This window comes from Cynocephalus volans, chromosome 10, assembly GCF_027409185.1.
Source record: "Cynocephalus volans isolate mCynVol1 chromosome 10, mCynVol1.pri, whole genome shotgun sequence".
In the NCBI taxonomy this organism is placed as follows: Eukaryota; Metazoa; Chordata; class Mammalia; order Dermoptera; family Cynocephalidae; genus Cynocephalus; species Cynocephalus volans.
The window spans coordinates 52,192,198-52,213,179 of record NC_084469.1 but is presented as its reverse complement, the minus strand read 5'-3'; the positions used below and the strand labels follow the sequence as shown (position 1 = coordinate 52,213,179).

Below are 20,982 nucleotides of genomic sequence, written 5' to 3'. Positions count from 1 at the left end.
GCATGGTTTATTGCCTGGGGGGATATCCTGAGCTGCTGTCTGTGACATTCAGGCTGACTTGGTGCTGATTCCTGGGCTCTGACCTGAGACCTCTGGGTTCTGAGCTGTGATGTTGCTTTCGAGCTGGGATCTCCGGGGTCTTGGTTCAGGGTCGGGGCCTCTGGGTTCTGAGCACCAGTGAGGACAGAGTGCTGGGAAGAGGGGATGGCTGGGATCTTGTAGGGGGTAGGGAAGGGGGGCGGGTGGTGGGACCTGCTCAGGAGCACAGGTTGAGCTGCACCTTTATTGGAGGAAGGGGCAGTGGGGCTTCTGGCCATGGGGGGAGAAGAGTGGGAGGCCGACAAGCAGGGCCTCACTCTCGGTAGTGTTGCCACTTCTGGATGATTTCATACAGCTTGTCACCTGGAGAGAGTGTCTGCTGTACATCCCGGTGTCCTTTGATTTCGTAGTTGGAGCTCAGGGCTCCCCGATCTAAGCCGCAGTCCAGCAGATTCTGGGCTGCCCGGAGGGCCCGGGGCGGGGGTGTCCGCTCTAGGGAAGACAAAGGTAGGAGTTAGGCTAGGGCTTCCTCGAAGGGCAGAGGTAGTGTGGGGTAGTGAGTATGACTGAGCTGGACTTAACCTCTTTGTGCCTCAGTTTCCTCATCCATGAAAGGAGAGAGTAATGGCACCTACCCATAGGGCAGTGGGAGGGTAAAATGAGTTACTTTATATAAAACCCACAAAAGGTGCCTGGGACAGAATAAGCCCTTAGGAAGCACTGGCTGTTAAAATGATTATTGCTTGCTTATTCTCCCTACTCTGCCCTCAGGCCTCTGGCTCCTACCCACAACAATAGCTAACGTTTATTAAGTACTTCTTAGGTGCCATGGAGTGTCCTAAGGATTTTTATATAGATCAACTAACCTTCACTCCCATTCTGTGGTTGAAAATGACCCCATTTATCCAAAGGAGGAAATAGGCTGGCCGATTAGCTCAGCTGGTTAGAGGGAGGCCTTGTAACACAAAGGTCAAAGGTTTGGTTCCCCATGCCAGCCAGCTGCCCCCGCAAAAAGCAAAGGAGGAAATGAGGCTCAGGAAATGGAGTCACTTGCCTGAGGTCACAGAGCTTGGGAGATGGCAGAACCTCTCAACCACCACCTGCCGTGTAGCACCATCCCTCAGGCCCCATGTCAGCCCCCTATCCTGATGGGCTGGACAGCTACTCACCCATGTAGTTGCCCATGAAAGTGATGCCAATCGACATGGGGTTCCAGGTGGGACCTGTGTGGTCACCCTTGATGTCCCAGCCCCGGCCCTCATACACGAGTCCGTCTTCTCCAATCAGGAAGCTGTGTGGGTGGATGGGGAGCTTGATGAGTGAGGGAGGACTTCCTGGGGGAGGACTCCTTCTCCCTCCTCCACTTCCCTGCTCCTGTTCCTGCTGTGCACACACAATTTCCCCAACATCCCCCTTCTCATCTCCTAATTTCCACAATAATAGCAATGACTGTTGCCATTCATTGAGCTCCTGCTATGTGCCAAGCACAGCTCTGCCTGTACATTTTTTCATCCTCACAGCAATCCTGAGTCACTAGCACCCCCATCAGAGAGGTGGAATCACCTGCCCAAGGTCACACAGCGGGTCAGGGGTAGAGTCAGGGTTTTCACCCAGGTCTCCATGCCTCGTGACATTATTCCTTGCTCTCTCCTGCCTCCCTGGAGGATTTGTTCAACTCTTGCTTTGCTGAATCCTCACACGACAACCCTCTGAGGTAGGTACTGTTGTCATCTCCGTTTTAAGCTGAAGGAGCAGAGACTCAGTGATGTTATTGGCACAAGGTTCTGCTCACAGAGACCCCTGCCTCTCAGAGCTCTGCCCTGGTCCTAACCTGCTTCTTGCCCTCAGGGTGCACTTGGGTGACAGGATCAGGGACGCAAGGATGTGGTCACAACCAGATATAGACCCTGGAGCTCCAGCATCTGCCTCTGAGGTTTCCAGTCCTGGCAGCAGGTCCTTAAGACTCGCTCATTCAACCTGTCTTGACTGATCGAGTCTGGGCGCATTGGAGTTAACTAGGAGATCAGCATCTAGAAGCTGCAGAATCTGCCTAAGCCATCTGATTCATAGGGTCACTAATGATACACAGAATGTTGGAACTTCCAAATCTCCAGTCTGGAATCTGCCATTTATGAAGCCAGCTCACAGAATATGGCTCTGAGGAGACTGGAAATACAACAGTGCCACTAGCTGCCAGGACTGGGCTGGTTATGACCTTGCCACACTCCTGGCCCCTGGCACAGGGGGTTGGCACTCCCTGTGTATTTGTTACATGGATGCATCTAATTTAAACCTAAACTACCATCATCAGGTGGGTACACTCAAGAGCCCCATTTACAGGTGAAGAAACTGAGGCTCAGAGACAACGTGACATGACAAGGAAGGGGGTTCAGAATGTTAGAATCAGACTGTGAATACCAAAAGCTGAGAAACATACTTCAATCTGCTTTTCTATAAGCTAACTTAGACCAGAGACTGCAAAGAAAGACCAGAGGCTTGGGTCTTCATGGGAACACCTGAGAATTGGAGCGGCTGACTCTTGGAAACAAATCTTCAGGTTGGAGCCTTTGAGTTATAAAATCTTGAGCTGGAAGAGCTGGGGATACCCTTGGAGGCTTCTAGATTTCTCTAAGTGTGGTCTACTGAAACAATCTCTAGGGGTGGGCCCTAGGAATGTGCATTTCCAGCATTCTCCAGGCAGCTCTGATGCTTACCTAGGTGTGAGGACCGTAGGGTTCAAATGTTCCCTCTAGCTGTGGAAATCCTCATGCGGGACCCCATCCTATTACACTGAAGAGGGTGCTGGTGGGCATGGGCCCCGAGGCCGATCTAACCAACCCCGTAGCCCCAAGCCTGCTACTGCTCTCACCCACCTATGGTTGATTCTCCCCACAGCAGCCAGAGGGAGCCTTTTATACTTAAGTCAGCCTGCGTTCCTCCTGTGCTCAGAGCCCTCCGTGGCCCCCCTTTCAGTAAAAACCAGAGTCCTCATTGTGGTCCACAAGGCCCTGCATGATCTGGTTCCTGCCGACCCCTCACTTCTCACTTCATACCACCTCCCCCAGCTGTGTCCGGCCACTCTTAGTGACATGACCCACTCACTCAGCCTCACAGCGTTTGACCTGTATCCTGGCCTGCCCCTGCTGAGCCAACCCAAAGCCACTGTCTCAGGGAGGCCTTCTTTCCTCACCCCACCTTTCAAAAGGAGCCTGTGTGGGTCTGGCTCCAGCTTCTGAGGCCACTCAATCACCGTTCCTTTGATCCATCACTTCTGTCACCATCTGAATTCATCTTGTTGACTTTGCTTGTTTCTTTCATGTTTCTCCCCGCTGGTCTTTAAACCCCATAAGGCTAGAGTTGTACTGTTAATGGCTGTGTCTCCATTCCAGCTTCCCACACGCTGCCTGGCACATTTTAATTGTAGATGCCTAATGGCAATAGCCCATTGATTTTTGGGCTCCCACTAGATGCCAGGCAGTGTCCTAGGTGCTCGATATGTATTGGCTTGTTTAATGATCAGGTGGGCCACAATCCCGCTGACTTTGCAGAGGAGGAAGCTGAAGCTGAGAGGACCTACCCTGGGTCTCAGCCAGCAATAAGCTGAGTTGGCACTGGAACCTGGCCCCATGCTTAATCAGCACCACACTTTAGGAAGGAACTCTAATACAGGGAACACCTTGGTGTGTGTTAGGCAAAGCCTGCCCCTTCCTCTGGGGAGTAAGGCTTGCCTTTCAGTCCTTTCCCGCTCCTCATAGCATTTTTGTGCTGCCTGCATCTGCCCAGCGCTATCTGGTGACCCTGGGTAGAAAACAAGAACCCGCAAGATTCAGTAAGCTGCCCAGGGTGTCAGCTGGCGGCTTCAGAACCTGGCCTAGAGCTGGGTCCCGCTATCTCATGCCTGCACTCCTTGGCCTCCCCCAGTCCCTAGTCCAGCCTTTTCCTGTTCTCCACACTCACTTGTAGCCCACGTCGCACCAGCCCAGCGTCTGCGAATGGTAGTGCTGCACGTTCCGGACCTGCTGTTGGCACAAGGCTGGAGTGCTGCAGGTGCTGCCTGCCGTGTGCGACACCACCACGTAGCGCACGGGTAGTTTCAGGTGCTGGGAGCACTTGGATGCCAAGGCCCTCCACTCGCTCCGGGGCACGACGAAGGTGCAGGAGGCCGGCTCTTCCGTGTTCCGAGCCGCTCCGAGTCGGAGGAGGGCGAGGAAGGCCCAGGCGAGCAGCGCACGGCGGCCGGGCATGGCTGGGAGCGCGCGCAGGGAGGGCTGAGAGTCGCAGCGGCCAGGCCTCCTTTATGTGCTGGGGCTGAGCGGCTGGGAGGTTCTTGCTTCACTCCACCGCGAGACTTCCGGGCCGGTCGCACGGGCCCCCAGACTCGGCTTCCCCTTTCTTCTCTGGCGGGGCTGGAACAGGGTGTGGTGTGGTCGGGGTCTGGAAGGCCCAGGGCCCGGATCCCTGCCCTGCAACTTACACCGGAGAGGACCCCTGGCATTGGCACATCTTCCTGCAGGGACTGAGGTAACAACGGTTCCCATTTTTTAAACACTTCCTTCTTCCAGGTCCACTCCGGACTCTATTTAACCCTTGCAGCAAACTGAAAAGGTGAGTACTGGGAAATGCATTTCACGGCTGAGTAAACCGGGGTTGAGATGGAGGAAGTCAGCTGCTGAGACGTGAGCAGCGCAGAGCCTGGTGGTCCAGGGCCCGATTCGGAGCCAGGCTGCCTGCGTTGGAATTCTGGCCACTTTCTAGTGTGTGATCTCCAGTAACCTTTATGTGTCTCAGTTGTTCCCCTTTGTAGTATGGGTATGATAATATGAAGTACCCAACTCGTAGGGTCGATGAGGGATTAAATGGGTTGACAAGGGTAGGGCCTTTCGAAGATGTCAGGCTCATAGCGCCACATAAGTGCTACTGGGACGCAAACTCAAGCCGACCGTTGGTATTAAGCAACATGCTTTTTATGGCTGCCACTCGCTCCATTCTGGAGAGGAGGGAATCTAAGGTCCGGAGAGGGGCAGCCATTTGCCTAGGGCCACTGAGTGTGTTGGGATCACCTGATGGGACAGAAGGCTTTCCTGGGGCCTCTGTTCTACCCAGGCCCCCTTTCCCACAGATCACATGGGGAGTTCAGGGCAGACTTCTTTTCCTTTTTTCCTTCCACTCTAGAAAATCATAAAAGTAACACATGCTAGCTGCAACAAGTTGAACTGACAGAAAATGTTATTGACCTGGGCAATATATCTAATTTATTTTTCATAATAGTTGAACAGTATTTCATAGTATAGGTTCACCATTGTTGATGTAATCTTTTCTTCTTTCTTTCTTTCTTTTTTTTTTTTTTTTGTGGCTGGCATGGGGATCTGAACCTGTGACCTTGGTGTAATAAGGCTGCACTCTAACCAACTGAGCTAACTAGCCAGCTCAATCTTTTCTTTTTTGAAGGATTTTCAGTTTTTTACCTTATGTTACACAAAATATTCTTGAGCATACAACCCTGCACACTGGACTTGTTAGGTCAAAGAATGCACATATTTAATAGATATTACCCGATCATTTTCCCCTAAAGGCTGTTAACAATTCATATTTTCACCAGTAATGTATTGGAACCTCCTTTTCCCCACCCCAGAAGTGGGTGTTATCACTTCTTAAATTTATGGATATAAAGTGATAGCTTCTTGTAAGTTTAATTAGCATTTTTATGACCACCCAAGAGACTTCGTATTTTTCTATGTTCTCTACCTATTTAGATTTGCTCTTCTGTCAATTGCTTGTTTATATTCATTGTCCATATAAAAAAAATTGGGTTGTTTGCCTTTTTGTTATCATTTGCAAAATGAAGAAAAGAATCCTGTAACTGGTATGATCAAGTTGTTGGGTATGTACATTTTGTGTGTGTAAGTTTTTAAAAGAAGAATTAAAGAATATGTATATGTAAAAAAGTGTACAAACACACTTTTAATACAGTTAGTAGAATTAATAGAGTGGAAAGCTCTATTTTTTTTTTTACAAAGTGAGTACACCTGTGTATCCAGTACCCAGATCAAGAAATAGAGCTAGTTTAAATTTGAGTAGATATTGCCAAATATCATTCTGAAAAGGTTTTAGTATTTATTTTCACCAGCAATATAATCAGTTTGAAAATGCTTTACTAATCCAAGGAACAGAATGTATTAGGGTTCTCCAGAGAGACAGAATCAATAGGATATGTTATAATTATATGAGAGGGATTTATTAGGGGAATTAGCTCACGTGACTATGAAGAAAATTCCCATGATAAGCTGTCTGCAAACTGGATGCTGGTAGCGTGGCCCAGTCCAAGTCCAAAGGCCTCAAAACCAGGTAAGGTGATGGTGTCCTTGGTGTAAGTCCTGGAACCCAAGACCTGAAGAGCCTTGAGCTGAAGAATCCCAGCAGATTGGATGGTTCCCACCCACATTGAGGGTGGGTCTTTCCCACCCAATCCAATCAGACTCATACTAATCTCTGCTGGAAACACCCTCATGGACACACCTAAAAAGATTGCTTTACCGGGTTTCTCAGCATTCCTTCATCTAACCAAGCTGACACCTAGAATTAACCTTCACAAGTCCACCCCTTGTCAACTTGGTGTCCATACTATCTCCTTAAACCACACTTAATTTTCAAATTGTACAATAACATAATAGCTTTGCCTAACATGATACGCTATCCTCCGTACAACCGGAAATGCATTAATCCCTTTTCAAGAAGAAAAAGGTAAAGTCCTTAAATGATATTTACCCTTCTTCCAATATCCCATAACTTAAAATTGCAAATACTATGAAGTAATGTTAACATTTAATGCTGGTATAAAGTTATTAAGTCTCATGGTACATGATAGAGGAACAAGAGGAACAAAAACAAATATAATTGCTTAATATGTGTACAGTATATACACATAGAGAAATATTCTTAACACAACAGGGAGAACCATTACAATCCTCATTTCTGTAACTGGTCACGTGGTCGAATGTGGTATTTATAACTACCTTCTTCTACTACCCATTCTGTATTCCCTTTGCCTTCAGTGAGTACCTCAGTGGGTCGTGGTTCTTTACCTGGTGGAGTGACCCAAACCTTCATCCCTGAAGAGTCTGGGCCATTCATAGTCTTGCCTGGATTTGGTTGTTGTAATTTTCCATTGACCTTAATCACAGGGCATGGTAGTACTAAGAGATGTCCTAAGGGATCTCCTGTATTCCATATATAATCTTCCTTACCTCCATTGTGGAGTAGTGTCCAACTTCCCCGTGGTAGTCTGGATCAATCAACCAAGCCAGCACTAACTCCTTTCTGAGCCTATTGACTCAGAGGCACGAGGAGCCCAAAGTGGCCAGGTGGCAGCCTTAACTTCCAGTTCAATGGGATCATTTTTGTGTCTCCTGATGGAAGCAGCCCTCTGTCTGGAACCAAGACCTCTAGACCAGCAGAGCATAAAGATGCGAGGACAGGAAGCAGAATTTTGCTAATGGGTCCCTAAGGGTAATGGCTAGTGGTGCCACTTCCGTTTCCACCCCTTGATTCCTGGACCCGTGAATCCTGGCTATGGGAGAGACAGTACGATATATTGGGTGCTGATTTAGAGCATATACAGCCTTCTGGAGAACTTTGCCCCAACCCTGCAAGGTATTGTCACCTAGCTGGCACTGTAACTGTGACTTCAAAAGGCCATTCCACCATTCTAGCTTCGGCATGATGGGGAACATGGTAAGACCAGTGAATTCCATGAGCACAAGCCCATTGCCGCACTTCTTTAGCTGTGACGTGAGTTCCTTGGTCAGAAGCAATGCTGTGTGGAATGCCATGATGGTGAATAAGGCATTTTGTGAGTCCACGGATGGTAGTTTTGGCAGAGGCATTTCGTGCTGGGAAGGCAAATCCATATCCAGAGTAAGTGTCTATTCCAGTAAGGACAAAATGTCCCTTCCATGGTGGAAGTGGTCCAATGTCATCAACCTGCCACCAGGTGGCTGGCTGATCACCCCAGGGAATGGTGCCACATCGGGGGCTCAGTGTTGGTCTCTGATGCTGGCAGATTGGGCACTCAGTTGTTGCTGTAGCCAGATTGGCCTTGGTGAGCAGAAGTCCATGTTGCTGAGCCCATGCATAACCTCTATCCCTGCCACCATGGCCACTTTGCTCATGAGCCCACTGGGTGATGACAGGGGTGGCTGGAGAAAGAGGCTGACTAGTATCCACAGAATGGGTCATCCTGTCCACATTATTAAGGTCCTCCTCTGCAGAGGTCACCTTTTGGTGGGCATTCACATGGGAAACAAATATCTTTACATCCTTTGCCCACTCTGAGAGGCCCATCCACATACCTCTTCCCCAAATTTCTTTCTCACCAATTTTCCAATCATGTTCTTCCCATGTCCCTGACCATCCAGCCAAACCATTGGCTACAGCCCATGAATCAGTATATAACCACACATCTGGCCATTTCTCCTTCCAGGAAAAGTGCACAACCAAGTGCACTGCCCAAAGTTCTGCCCATTGAGAAGATTTTCCCTCACAGCTGTCCTTCAGGGATGCCCCAGAAAAGGGTGCAATGCCGCGGCTGTCCACTTTCGGGTGGTGCCTGCATATTGTGCAGAACCACCTGTAAACTAGGCTCTAGCCTTTTCTTCCTCTGTCAACTGATCATAGGGAACTCCCCATGAGGCCATAGGTGCAGGCTAGGGGAGAGAAGGCAGTGTAGCAGGAGTAGGAACCATGGGTATTTGGGCCACTTCCTCATGTAACTTACTTGTGCCTTCAGGACCTGCTTGGGCCCAATCACGTATATACCATTTCCATTTGATGATCGAATGCTGCTGTGCATGCCCAACCTTATGACTTGCTGGGTCAGATAACATCCACTTCTTGACGGGCAGCTCAGGTCACATGGTAACTTGGTGCCCATAGTCAAGCATTCAGTTTCTACTAAGGCCCAATAGCAGGCCAAGAGCTGTTTCTCAAAAGGAGAGTAGTTGTCTGCAGATGATGGCAGGGCCTTGCTCCAAAATCCCAAGGGTCTCCGCTGTGATTCACTTATAAGGGCCTGCCGAAGTCTCCATACTGCATCCCTATCTGCCACTGACACTTCAAGGACTATTGGGTCTGCTGGATCATATGTCCCAAGGGGCAGAGCAGCTTGAACAGCAGCCTGGACCTGTTGCAGAGCCTTCTCCTGCTCTGGGCCCCACTCAAAACTATCAGCCTTAGTGTCACTCAGTAGGTGGGCCAGAGTAACACACCCAAGTGAGGAATATATTGCCTCCAAAATCCAAATAGGCCCACTAGATGCTGTACCTCTTCCTTGGTTGTAGGAGGGGCCAGATACAACAATTTATCCTTCACCTTAGAAGGGATATGTCAACATGCCCCACACCATTGGACCCCTAGAAATTTAATCGAGGTAGAAGGCCCCTGAATTTTAGTTGGATTTATTTCCCATCCTCTGACATGCAAATGTCTTACCAATAAGTCCAGAGCAGTTGCTACTTCATGCTCAGTATGTCCAATCAGCATAATGTCATCAATATAAGGGACCAGCATGTCTTATGGAAGGGAAAGGTGATCAAGATCCTTGTGAACTAAATTGTGACAAAGGGCTAGAGAGTTGATATACCCCTGAGGTAGGACAGTAAAGGTGTATTGCTGGCCTTGCCAGCTGAAAGCAAACTGCTTCTGGTGGGCTTTATGGACAGGGATGGAGAAAAAGGCATTTGCCAAATCAATAGCTGCATACCAGGTACCTGATGTGTTAATTTGTTCAAGCAATGAAACCATATCTGGTACAGCAGCTGCAATTGGAATCATCACTTGGTTAAGCTTATAATGAGCCACTGTCATCCTCCAAGATCAATCTGTCTTCTTCTCGGGCCAAATAGGAGAGTTGAATGGGGATGTGGTGGGATTCACCACCCCTGACTCTTTCAAGTCCTTAATAGTAGCACTAATCTCTGCAATCCCTCTAGGGGTGTGGTATTGTTTTTGATTTACTATTTTCCTAGGTAGAGGCAGCTCTAATGGCTTCCATTTGGCCTTTCCCACCATAATTGACCTCACTCCACAGGTGAGGGAACCAATGTGGGGATTCTGCCAGCTGCTAAGTATGTCTATTCCAATTATGCATTCTGGAACTGGGGAAATAACCACAGGGTGGGTTCGGAAACCCACTGGACCCACAGTAAGTTGGACCTGGGCTAAGACTCCATTAATCACCTGACCCCTATGAGCCCCTATTCTAGCTGGAGGGCCACTGTGATGTTTTGGGTCTCCTGGAATCAATGTCAATTCAGATCCAGTGTCTAGTAGTCCCTGAAAGGTCTGACTATTTCTTTCTTTCTTTTTTTTTTTAAAGATGACCGGTAAGGGGATCTTAACCCTTGACTTGGTGTTGTCAGCACCACACTCTCCCGAGTGAGCCACGGGCCGGCCCCTGACTATTTCCCTTTCCCCAATGTACAGTTACTCTGGTAAAAAGCTTCAGGTCTCCTTGGGGAAGGATGGGAGAAACATTAATAGAGTAAATTTTTGGTAGTGTACCAGGGTCCTTCCTCAAGGGGACCTGGCCACCCCTTCATTCAAGGGGTTCTGGGTCTGTAAACTGGCTCAAGTCTGGGAATTGATTGAGTGGCCATGACTCTCTGTTTTTATGATTCAAGTTAGAGTTTTGTTCACTTGACCTAGAAGTTTTCTGCTTATATAGATCAAATAAGAATTTAGTAGGCTTCTTGTCTATTTGACTTTCAGGAACACCACAAATAACTAACCAGCGCCGTAGATCTATGCGACTGAGACTATTCTGATTATTGCTTTGCCTCTGCTGTCCATTATGGTAACTGTGCCCACCTTGCCTTTGTCAGTTGAGTGCTGCCACTTGGCCCTTGCCACACCGGGATCCAATTAGTCCCTTTGCATTTAAGTGTTCCAATTGCTTGACTGTGGTTCCCACTGTCAGGTCTGGCCTACAGAGAAAAGCAATAACAGGGCTCTTCAAGGATGCTGGGGCTCCCCTCACAAATCTATTTCTCAAAGTATCAGTAAAATGTATGTCTTCTGGAGCCTCCCAGTGTGGGTAAATAGGTTTTACGAGACAAATCCACTCTGGCATTCCCATCTCCCTAAGCCTTTGAATCCCTTCATCTACAGTTAACGAAGGGAAATCAGGCATCTCTAACTCACTCACAGTGGGCCATCTTTTGATCCATATGTGAGCCAACCAACCAAGCAAACTATTAGCACCTTTCTTCACTTCCCAAGCTATAACATTACATGCAGAATCTCTGCTTAGTGGGCCCATATCAATAAATTCAGCCTGATCCCATTTTATGTTCCTTCCACCATTATCTAACACCCCTAATATCCATTCCCATGCATATTCTCCCAGTTTCTGCTTGTATGAACAGATTAGAACATTTAGTTCTTTTGGAGGGTAACGCACCTCCTCATGGGTCACTCTATATACCTCACCTTTAGAGATACCCTGCAAGGCTGATAATTCAACTGCTGCTGTAGTTCAGCCAATCTTATGATGAGGGCTTGTGTTTGATTTTTGGCAATTTCAGCCCTGTGGTTACTGGAGAGAAGACTCTGGCCTCGAGCACACCTAGAAACTCTTAGGTCATCTATGTGGCACTTGAGCTGAGAAATCACTTCACTCAGTTCCCCCTTTTCTTTCTTCAGTTTATCTAGTGTTGTGAAGAGCAACCAGCCAATGTCATTACAGTCCTCAGATTTCCACAAATACTCAAAAGTGTTATGTATAGAGTCACTGAATCCCTTGCCTTTTACAAGTGGTGAATCAGGACCATCAAATGGATTTATCTTGCAGTTCACACCAAGGACTATCAGTGCTCTCTGTATTATTAGAAGTTGAGCTGTTAGCATTTTTAGGTCTAATGCCCTGAAACCAATTGAAGAAATTCATCTTTAAGATTCTGTTTCTCTAGAACCACTCCTGGTACCAAAATCTAGATTAGTCAGGGTTCTCCAGAGAGACAGAATCAATAGGATATGTTATAATTATATGAGAGGGATTTATTAGGGGAATTAGCTCACGTGATTATGAAGGAAAGTCCCACGATAAGCTGTCTGCAAACTGGATGCCAGTAGCGTGGCTCAGTCCAAGTACAAAGGCCTCAAAACCAGGGAAGGTGATGGTGTCCTTGGTAGGACAGTTTTTGAACCCCAAATCTGAAGAGTCTCAAGCTCTGATGTCCACAGACAGGAGAGAAGAGTGTGTCCCAGCTCCAGCGGATCGAGAGAGAGAGTTTCACCTCTTTCCTCTGTCTTTTGTTCTCTCCAGACCCCAAGTGGATTGGATGGTTCCCACCCACGTTGACGGTGGGTCTTTCACACCCAATCCAATCAGACTCATACTAATCTCTGTTGGAAATACCCTCACGGACACATCTATAAAGATTGCTTTACCAGGTTTCTCAGCATTCCTTCGTCTAACCAAGTTGACACCTAGAATTAACCAACACACAGAATCTATTGTTTTATTTACATTTTCTTAAACATTAGAGAGGTGATTATCTTTTTACATATTTATGACTGTTAGCATCTGTTTTCTGTGAACTGTTTGTCCATCTCTTTTAATAATTTTCCTGTTGGGTTGTTTTATAGGGGAGATATTAATCCTATGTTTGTCAAAAGTGCTGCAAACCTTTCCCTCCAATCTGTTAAAAGAATCTTTCTTTTAATGCACTCTGTTTCCTATCTTGCCTTAAGAAGGCCTTCTCACACCAAAATTATAAAAAATTATCTATTAAAAATACTGTTATTTTGTATTTTACTTTTAGACTTTTACGTCAGCTGGAATTTGTAATTGCATATGGTGTGAGGTAGGAGTCTTACTTTGTTTCTAAATGGCTAGCCATTTGCTCCTGTACCATTTATGATATAGTCAGACCTGGTTTTAAATTTCAGTCCTGCCATTTATTAGCTAACTGATCTTGGGCAATTGGGCAGTGTTTGACATAGCTGACCACTTCCTTCTTTTCAAAATGTTCACTTCCCTTAGCTTCTGTGATATAAGACTGTCTTGATTTTCCTTCTGCTTCTCTGGCTTGTCCTTTTTTTGTCTCTTTCAGATTCATTCTTCCTTCCCTGACCATTGTACTTTTTCTGCCAGGTCATCTTATCCACATAGTGGCTTCAGCTACCACCAAAATGCAGATGATTCCCAGATTTCTGTGTCTAGCCCAGAGCTCTCAGCTGAGTTCTGGATCTGTGTACCCACCTGCCTACTTGACATCTTCACTTGGAAATCCCACAGACACTTCTAATGCAAGATGACTCAAGATTTCTCCTCCAAAATCAGCCTTCTTTCAGGAGTCTCTGTCCAAGGGAATGGTATCACCATTTTCCAGTTACAAAAGCCATAAATCTGAGCACCATCATTGACCAACCCCTGCTCCCTTCCCTCCTGTATCCTGCACCCAAAATCATGCCCAGCACATAGCATGTGCTCACTAGTTATCAAATGATTGAATGAATTTGCAATCCACCCTCAAGTCACGTTTCTGTTTGGTGACTAAATATCTTATGAATTGGACTACTCCTGTCTATTTTGTGGTGACTACTCCACTCTTTTCATCTTGGTTCAGTCACCATCTCCCTTCACCTGAATTTTGCTCCCTCCTCCTCAGTGACCTTCCAGTCTGCACTCTGGCCCAGCGATGCCAAATCTCAGGTCTGATGTCTTTTCTGAAGGTCACCCTCAAAATGAGTCACATTCTCCTGTGGCTTCTCATGACTCTTAGGATAAGTCTGAAGCGCCTCACTAGGGTTGACAGCATGGGATGCCCCCACCCTAGGCTCATCTCAGTCACTCCCGAGACCTTTTTTCTGAGTCTCCCAGCCACCTTGCTCTTCTTGCTGCTCTTGAACTTGCTTTGACTACCCTGCCTCTATGGGGACTTTGCACACACTGTGTACAAGTTTTAAATAGAGGAACCTTGAGAAATTCAGGAACTTTGTACCTTTGCTTTAAGGTTACAAAACATCACACTAGCCTTTTGTAAAAATACAGGAATATTTACACATCAGCATCCTTAAAGATACTAAGAATATAAACATTAGCCAGGTGGGGCGAAGTCTTCCCTTGTTAGACTTTTATTTATTCTGTATCTTGTCAGCCTAAAACTGAGACATCGGTGGGCATTTACTACAACTTCAATGGATAATTGCTATAATGCCTTTAATCCTGAGACTATATTACGTGTGTACTATTTTGACAGAAGGAAATTAGATTTACTCCCTGTATGTTTCAGAAAATTGAATTGTTAAATACGTAACACACTAGCTGTCTTATTTAATCTGTTATAATTAATTGAGCCATTATAAAAACTCCTTAGATACTCTTGCAGTTAGCAAAAACCACTTGTTTTCTTTGTAGTATTAAAAATGTAGTAGTAAAATGAAATGGTGATGACAGCAAAGTCAAGTTTAAGATGCAATGCAGAATCTTGTTTTTTTTTTTTTTTCTTCGACATTCCCGAGCCTGGAATGCTCACTCCCCTCCACTTGCCCCATCCTTATTGTCACCTACTGTTCCTTCCATATCACCTCCTCAGGGTGACACCTCCTTTCTGATTCTCAGACTAGGACAAATTTGCTCTCCCCACACCATTTTCTTCTTCTTTGTACTTATCACAACTGTAGTTTTTAACTTAACTATAAAATTCTTTAATTGCTGTCTCTCCTAGCATACAATGAGGTCTATAAGTAGGGTCATTGTATAACTTGTTCAAGCCATGACTCTTGAGAATAAAGGAGGGATATATTAATAATTGTGCTGGGCCAACAGGCATAGATGGGACTGTCCAAATAGTCCAGGACATATAATTGCGCCGTTTAAAGATAAGGAAGGGGCTTCTGTTTCCCCCTCTCACAATTATATTCCCAGTTCCTAGCACATGGTTGACAATATGTACACTTGAATTCCACATATTGATCTGCCCTCAGTTTCTCCATCTGTGAAATGGACTTAACGACAGTCCCTCCCTCCAGGGCTATTGTGAGCGTCAGGTCTGCTCCTCATTTGTGGGTTCCAGAACAAGAGTACAGATGGAGAGCTACATACTGAATTGCTAAATAGTTAAAAGTTATACATAAGACTAACAGCTGCCAAACAAAATGTGATCTACCCTTGTCATGTGTCTACAAACATCTTCAAAAAAACAAGATAGAAAGATATGTGCAAAGCAGTAGTCCACACCAAGTAACTGAATAGCACAATTTCAGAATGGATTTTCTTTTCTGCCAAAGATCATGGTTCACTCTGGGGAGTTGGGGTGGGAGGTGTGGAGGGGATGACTTTTGTTGAGTCAAGGGCACCCCACATTTGTTGAATCACCTGGGCACCCTCTGTCAGCTCCTCTTCAGCTCCTCTGTAATTTGTGAAACCCACACAATAACCATTTTTTCTTCCTCTTTATTGGGGTAGGGGACTGCCCTCCTATCCTTCCTCCCCCACCCCCATCCAGGCACTTCCTATGGATATATGGGTGTTTCCTCCCCTTACGTAGGCTAACTCAGGCAACCTTTGCTCACAGTGTGCTCCTGGTCCCCCGTCTTGCAGGCACACCCTTTAAAGTTCTTCAGAGGAACTTGGAAGACCTGGAAGAATTCCTGGACACCTTAGAATTCTACCCCAGAACATGGAGCCTTCAGAATAGCTGGCTCCTGGGTCCCAACTCACAGCTTATCCCTCTTTTTTTCCTAAATCTCCTTCCCTCTCTCCCACCATGGAGGCCTCCTGTGCACCCTACCCGCATGCCTTATCTCTGTCCAGAGCCCCAAAGACAGGGGGACCTTGGGTTGTAGGGGTCATACCTGACCCCCTTGCATCACTGACTCAAGGAAGAAGCTCATGTAGTTCTGCAAGGAGGCTAGAGGCTGCCTGTACAGGGAACTCTGGGGTCTCGAGGTCACGGAGCACATCTCCCAGGCACATCTCCTTGCTCCTGAGGAGTCCTTGTCCAGTGGGGAGAGACTCAGACCTGTGTCTTAGGCAGTATTGATGCAAATTCCATGCCACATTACTTACTGAACACCCACTGCGTGCCGCACTACCTGCTGTAGGTGCTAGGGATTCAGCCATGAACAAAATGGAAGTTTCTGCACCCAATTGTAGGGAGTAAGAGAGGCAGTAAATTGAAAAACCTAGTAACGATTAAAAAAAACCAGATATACTATATTCCACGTGAGTGACGCGATTAGCGTGTTGCCTGGCAGGTAACGGGCTCCCAGGGAACATCAGCTCTGACCTTGGACTTGGGCTTGGTGTTGGCGCTAGGGAAAAGATGCCGCATCTCTCTCCGCAGCTCCCTCCTTCCGCCGCCAGAGGGCGCGCCGCCCCGTGCTTGCCTCCATTCGCAAGTTTTTTCTCCCGCACCTGAGGGCCCTAGCGCAGCCTCTTAGCCTCGCAGGGGTCTTGTTCTGCTATTATCCTCCTGCGTCTCCCCGTGAGTGGTTTGCTCCTGTTAACAGTAATAGCAATCACAATATGAAGAACTAAGAGCGACGAATTACTGGGTTTTATGCTGATGTCCAAAGTCATTTGGCGTTTCAGTCCCTGCGATCTTCCTGACTCTTTGGACACAATGAACCGGGATGAGGAGAGGGAGAGGGGTATTTGGCCACAGACACAAAGGAGAAGGCCATGTGAAAGAGGCAGAGATTGGAGTGATGCAGCCGCAAGCCAAGGAATGCCAGCAGCCAGCAGAAGCTGGGAAGAGGCAAGGAATGGATTCTCCCCTAGAGCCTCCACAGGGAGGGTGGCCCAGCTACTTGATTCTGATTTTCACTGATTTTGGACTACTGGCCTCCAGAACAGTGAGAGGATAAATTTCCATTTTATTTTTTAATCCACCAAGTTTGTGCTAAATTGTTAGAACATCCAGAGGAAATTGATACAATGGTTAACAGCGATTTGGAGTCAAAATGTCTTGAGTTCAAATGCTGACTTTTTTTATTTATAAGGACAGTACTTTGTACAAATTCTTTTCCCTTTCCGTGATTTAGTTTTCTCATTTCTAAGCGGGGATAATGCATTTTCCCTGGAGGTTAATTTTCTGCAGACATGATTAAATGACTCTTAAGAGCTTAGAACAGTGCCTGGTACATCATCAGTATTCAGTTCATGGTGTCTACTTTCCCTAATTTTATCAATATGAACTATACTTCTTTGTACTGTATGATACCTATTGTTTTAAATTCCATATTATTGCACATCAGTAGTCTTTGTATTATATTTTTGTTATACTTATTTGTATTGTCTGGATTTTACTCCACCCATCTCATTAATTTTCAGCTCTGTTGTATACACTTTAGGCATTTCTCTTTTAAACAACATATACCAGGATGTTGTTACTAATGCTACCAAAAGGTTTTCCTTAGCAGAAGACTTAATTTCATTCAAATTTATTGTGATAGCTGATGTGACTGGCCTCATTCCTACCATCTAAGTTAATTTAACAATAAAATATAATAAATGAAAAAATTATTTGTTTACCTATTTCTGCTCAAATGATCTAGCTTGCTCTTTTAATTCTTTGTTATCCCAAATTTGGATGATTTGGAAGCTGTTTCTATTCCATCTTTTCTTAAAACTGTACATTAGCAAGTGTATATAAAAAGCACTCTGGATTTCTCTGTCTTCATAATAGAGAACAATATTTATTCCTCACTCTGGTCCCTAACCCCATTCCATATCCATGAGGCATTTAGCATTCATTTACTTTTCAGCTCCCAATCTCAAATTTTGACTTTGATGGGAAATATTTGAAATTACATTTCAAGCTTCTGTCAATTTTCCCTTTACTTTATGCCATTTCTGTGTTAAGTATTTCACTTGGATATTTAGTGGAAAATGTGGCCGACAGTTGCTGTCCATCTCGAGTCTCCAGGGTCTGAGAACAGAGAGTGGCAGCCCCTGGCAGGTAGGTGGCAGTGTAAGGAAGCTGTTTGTCAAAGGTAGCCTCCTCTGGCACACCTGAGATGGGCAGAAGTGGGGAAACCAGCAGCTTGCTACAGAGCCACACACTACAATTAGGGGCTGGGGTGATGTAGAAAACCCCCACCTCTTTTGCGGGTGAGTGGCTTTACTCATTCATCCCTGTGGCTGGTTCCCTTCTTCAAGCTTTATCATCAGAACTTTCCCAGGCCCTGCCAAGAGCAGCTGACCTCCTCCCAGGCATTAGTTTCTGTCCTTCCCTCAACGTTGGCTGCAAACACAAGATAAGGTCACACAGAGAGTCAAGGAAACCAAATTGTTTCAATATTTCAGGCTGAGTCACCATATTCTAGGGGCTTGCAGGATTGGCTGTCTGCTTGGGTCTACACAGCTACCTCTCAGGGCTGCCACAGCTCCTGAGTTGTAGCTGCTTCTGCCCTCCTGACCCAGGACTGCTGCTTCCCTTAACATTTCTAGCAATTCATCAAATTTCATTTTGTGTTTTCCACTGATGTTGCTTAATTTTTAAAAAATGTGCCTTTCCCAACATTTTGGGGGTATCCAAGATTTTTTTTTTTCAATGTATTTTTTTCTCCCTGTAAGAGAGAGCCTGTGTTTCTGGCTTACAAAATTAATTATGCTGGGTTGAAGGGTTAGAAGGACGGCTTCATCAGAACTTGCTGTAATAAGGGCCAGCCCGTGGCTCACTCGGGAGAGTGTGGTGCTGATGACACAAAGGCCCCAGGTTCGGATCCCATGTAGGGATGGCCGGTTAGCTCACTTGTGAGAGCGTGGTGCTGACAACACCAAGTCAAGGGTTAAGATTCCCTTATTGGTCATCTTTTTTTTTTGAGAAAAAGAACTTGAAAAAAGAACTTGCTGTAATAACCTTTCACTGCACAGTATTCTATTCTGAATGTAATTGCTAGTATTTGAAATTAAATACTTCATACTGTGCTTATTTTCATAATCTAGCTCACTCTAGATTGTGGACTCTTGGAGGGATGATGCCCAGTCTGTGTTTATAGACCAGCTCAGTGATTGGAATAGCTGGAATGGCACAGATACTCAGTAAATATTTTATGAGTGAATGAGACCAGGATAGGACAGTGATGAAGAGAGTCTAAAGCAAGAAAGTTAGCCTTGCTAAGCCCTCCTTCCAGGTCCCATGCTGGCTTTCTTCACTAGTCACATTTTAGCAGTTTTTCTCCAGGCTTACCTTGAACTACTTATCTGATATTCTCTTCCTAAAAAAGTGGCACTAACGTGCCCTGGGCAAAAAACATTGTCATCATTATTTGAATCCTCTCTTCCTTTAACATACCTCATTCGATCCATCAGCAAATCCTGTATGCTCATCTTCAAAACATATCCTCAGTCCAACTCCCTTTCACTACAGTCATTATTGCCACTATTGTTAGCCACCACGATGGCTCTCCTGGATGGTTACAATGGCCTCTTGGTAGGTCTCCTTCTTTCTTTTATAATCAATTCTCCCCCAACAGCCATGGTAATTCTTTAAAAGTGTGAGTCAGATAATGTCACTGTCCTGCTCAACCCCCCCAATAGCTTTCCTTCACATTAAAAATAAAATCTAAAGACTAACTCTGGCCATAAGATTCTGCATGAACTTGCCCCATTACCTCACTCCACTTCCTGTTCCCTGGTTTCCTTTACCTCCTGTGAGAACAAGCACACTCCTAGTACAGGGACCCCTCCTGCATTTACTGTTTCCTCTGCCTGAATTCCTCTTACCCAGAATATTCCTGTGACTTGTTCTCTGATTTTATTCAGATGTCTGTCTCCTGCTCAGAGCAGGCCTTTCCTGAACATCCTATCTTCACTCACTGCTTTTTCCTTCTTAGCACTTTTCATCACCTGCTGTGACATTGAATATCTGTGGCACATTAAAGATGGACACAAATTCTTTGACATTACTCCAATTGAGAGGTTTTGGGGGGTGGCTTATGTCCCCACTCTTTGAATTTGGGTGAGCTGTGTGACCTCTCTGACCAACAGAATACAGTAGAAGTGTCACTCTGCTGGTTTCCCAGTCTAGGTCCTGAATCTCAAAAGACTGCCTTGAGAGAGAACTTTCAATCAATCCTCAGATGTTTCTGCAGTCCCAGGCCAGGTGCTACACATGTGGGTGAAGAAGCCTTAAGATGACTCTAGCCTTAGTCACTACTTGACAGAAACTACATGAGAGACCTCACACAAAAACCACCCAGCTGAACCCTTCAATTCCCAGAACCATGGGAGAGAGTAAAAAGTTGTTGCTTTAAGCCACTACGTTTTAAGGATTTGTTATGAAGTAATGATTACTGGAACAGTATCTATTTCCCTTTCACATTTTTTGTCTGTCTTCACCAGTAAGCTCACTGTGGGCAGAGATTTTCTTTATCTTGTTCATTTCTTTATTCTCATGGCCTAAGTGTTTGGTGTGTACTAGGTAATAAGTATTTGTTGAGTGAATTAATAAATTAAGAAAATAAAGGAAGAAAGTTATAATAAACTAATAAAAATAAATGTTGAAAAATAATTTGATCAAATTATTTCAGCAGGTCTACAAATTATTAAGGATAAATAAAATGGGAAGACAAAATCCCTCCTAAACATTATAAGGTTGTTCAAAACAAAGTCATTTCATTAAATTGAAAAATACTTAAGGCAAAAACGAGGTAGCTTCTGTCATGACTATTTAAAATTGTTCTGGATCTGCTAGCTGCTGCTCTGAATGAAGTGCCTGACACACAAGAAGTTCATAATGTATGCTGTTATTAAGAGTGGGAAAGCCAAAAATTTATTAATTTCAGGTGACAAAAGTGTATATCTAGAAAATCCAAGAGATTCAAAACTATAGTGAGAAATAAGAAAATTTAATGATTTAGTAGGATATAAAGTAGACATACAAAAATCACTATGGCTCTTTTTACTATCAATAACCAGGTATAAATGGAAATAGG

General features: G+C 45.4%; 1 protein-coding gene across 1 annotated transcript; it reads right to left on the bottom strand.

Moving 5' to 3' along the window:
• Positions 1–352: 352 nt before the first annotated feature.
• On the bottom strand, positions 353–4,283 carry PGLYRP1 (peptidoglycan recognition protein 1). Its single transcript, XM_063109020.1, has 3 exons — positions 3,997–4,283; positions 1,209–1,330; positions 353–531 (listed from the first exon to the last, which is right to left on the bottom strand). The coding sequence occupies exons 1-3, from the start codon at positions 4,281–4,283 to the stop codon at positions 353–355; spliced, it is 588 nt and encodes a 195-aa protein (XP_062965090.1).
• Positions 4,284–20,982: the final 16,699 nt, after the last annotated feature.

Coding starts and splice junctions, on each gene's coding strand:
- PGLYRP1 (XM_063109020.1), bottom strand. CDS start 4,283: ATGCCCGGCCGCCGTGCGCTGCTCGCCTGGGCCTTCCTCGCCCTCCTC. Junction 1,331..3,996: donor TGGTGCGACGTGGGCTACAA/GTGAGTGTGGAG, acceptor CCACCCACACAG/CTTCCTGATTGGAGAAGACG. Junction 532..1,208: donor TTTCATGGGCAACTACATGG/GTGAGTAGCTGT, acceptor TGTCTTCCCTAG/AGCGGACACCCCCGCCCCGG.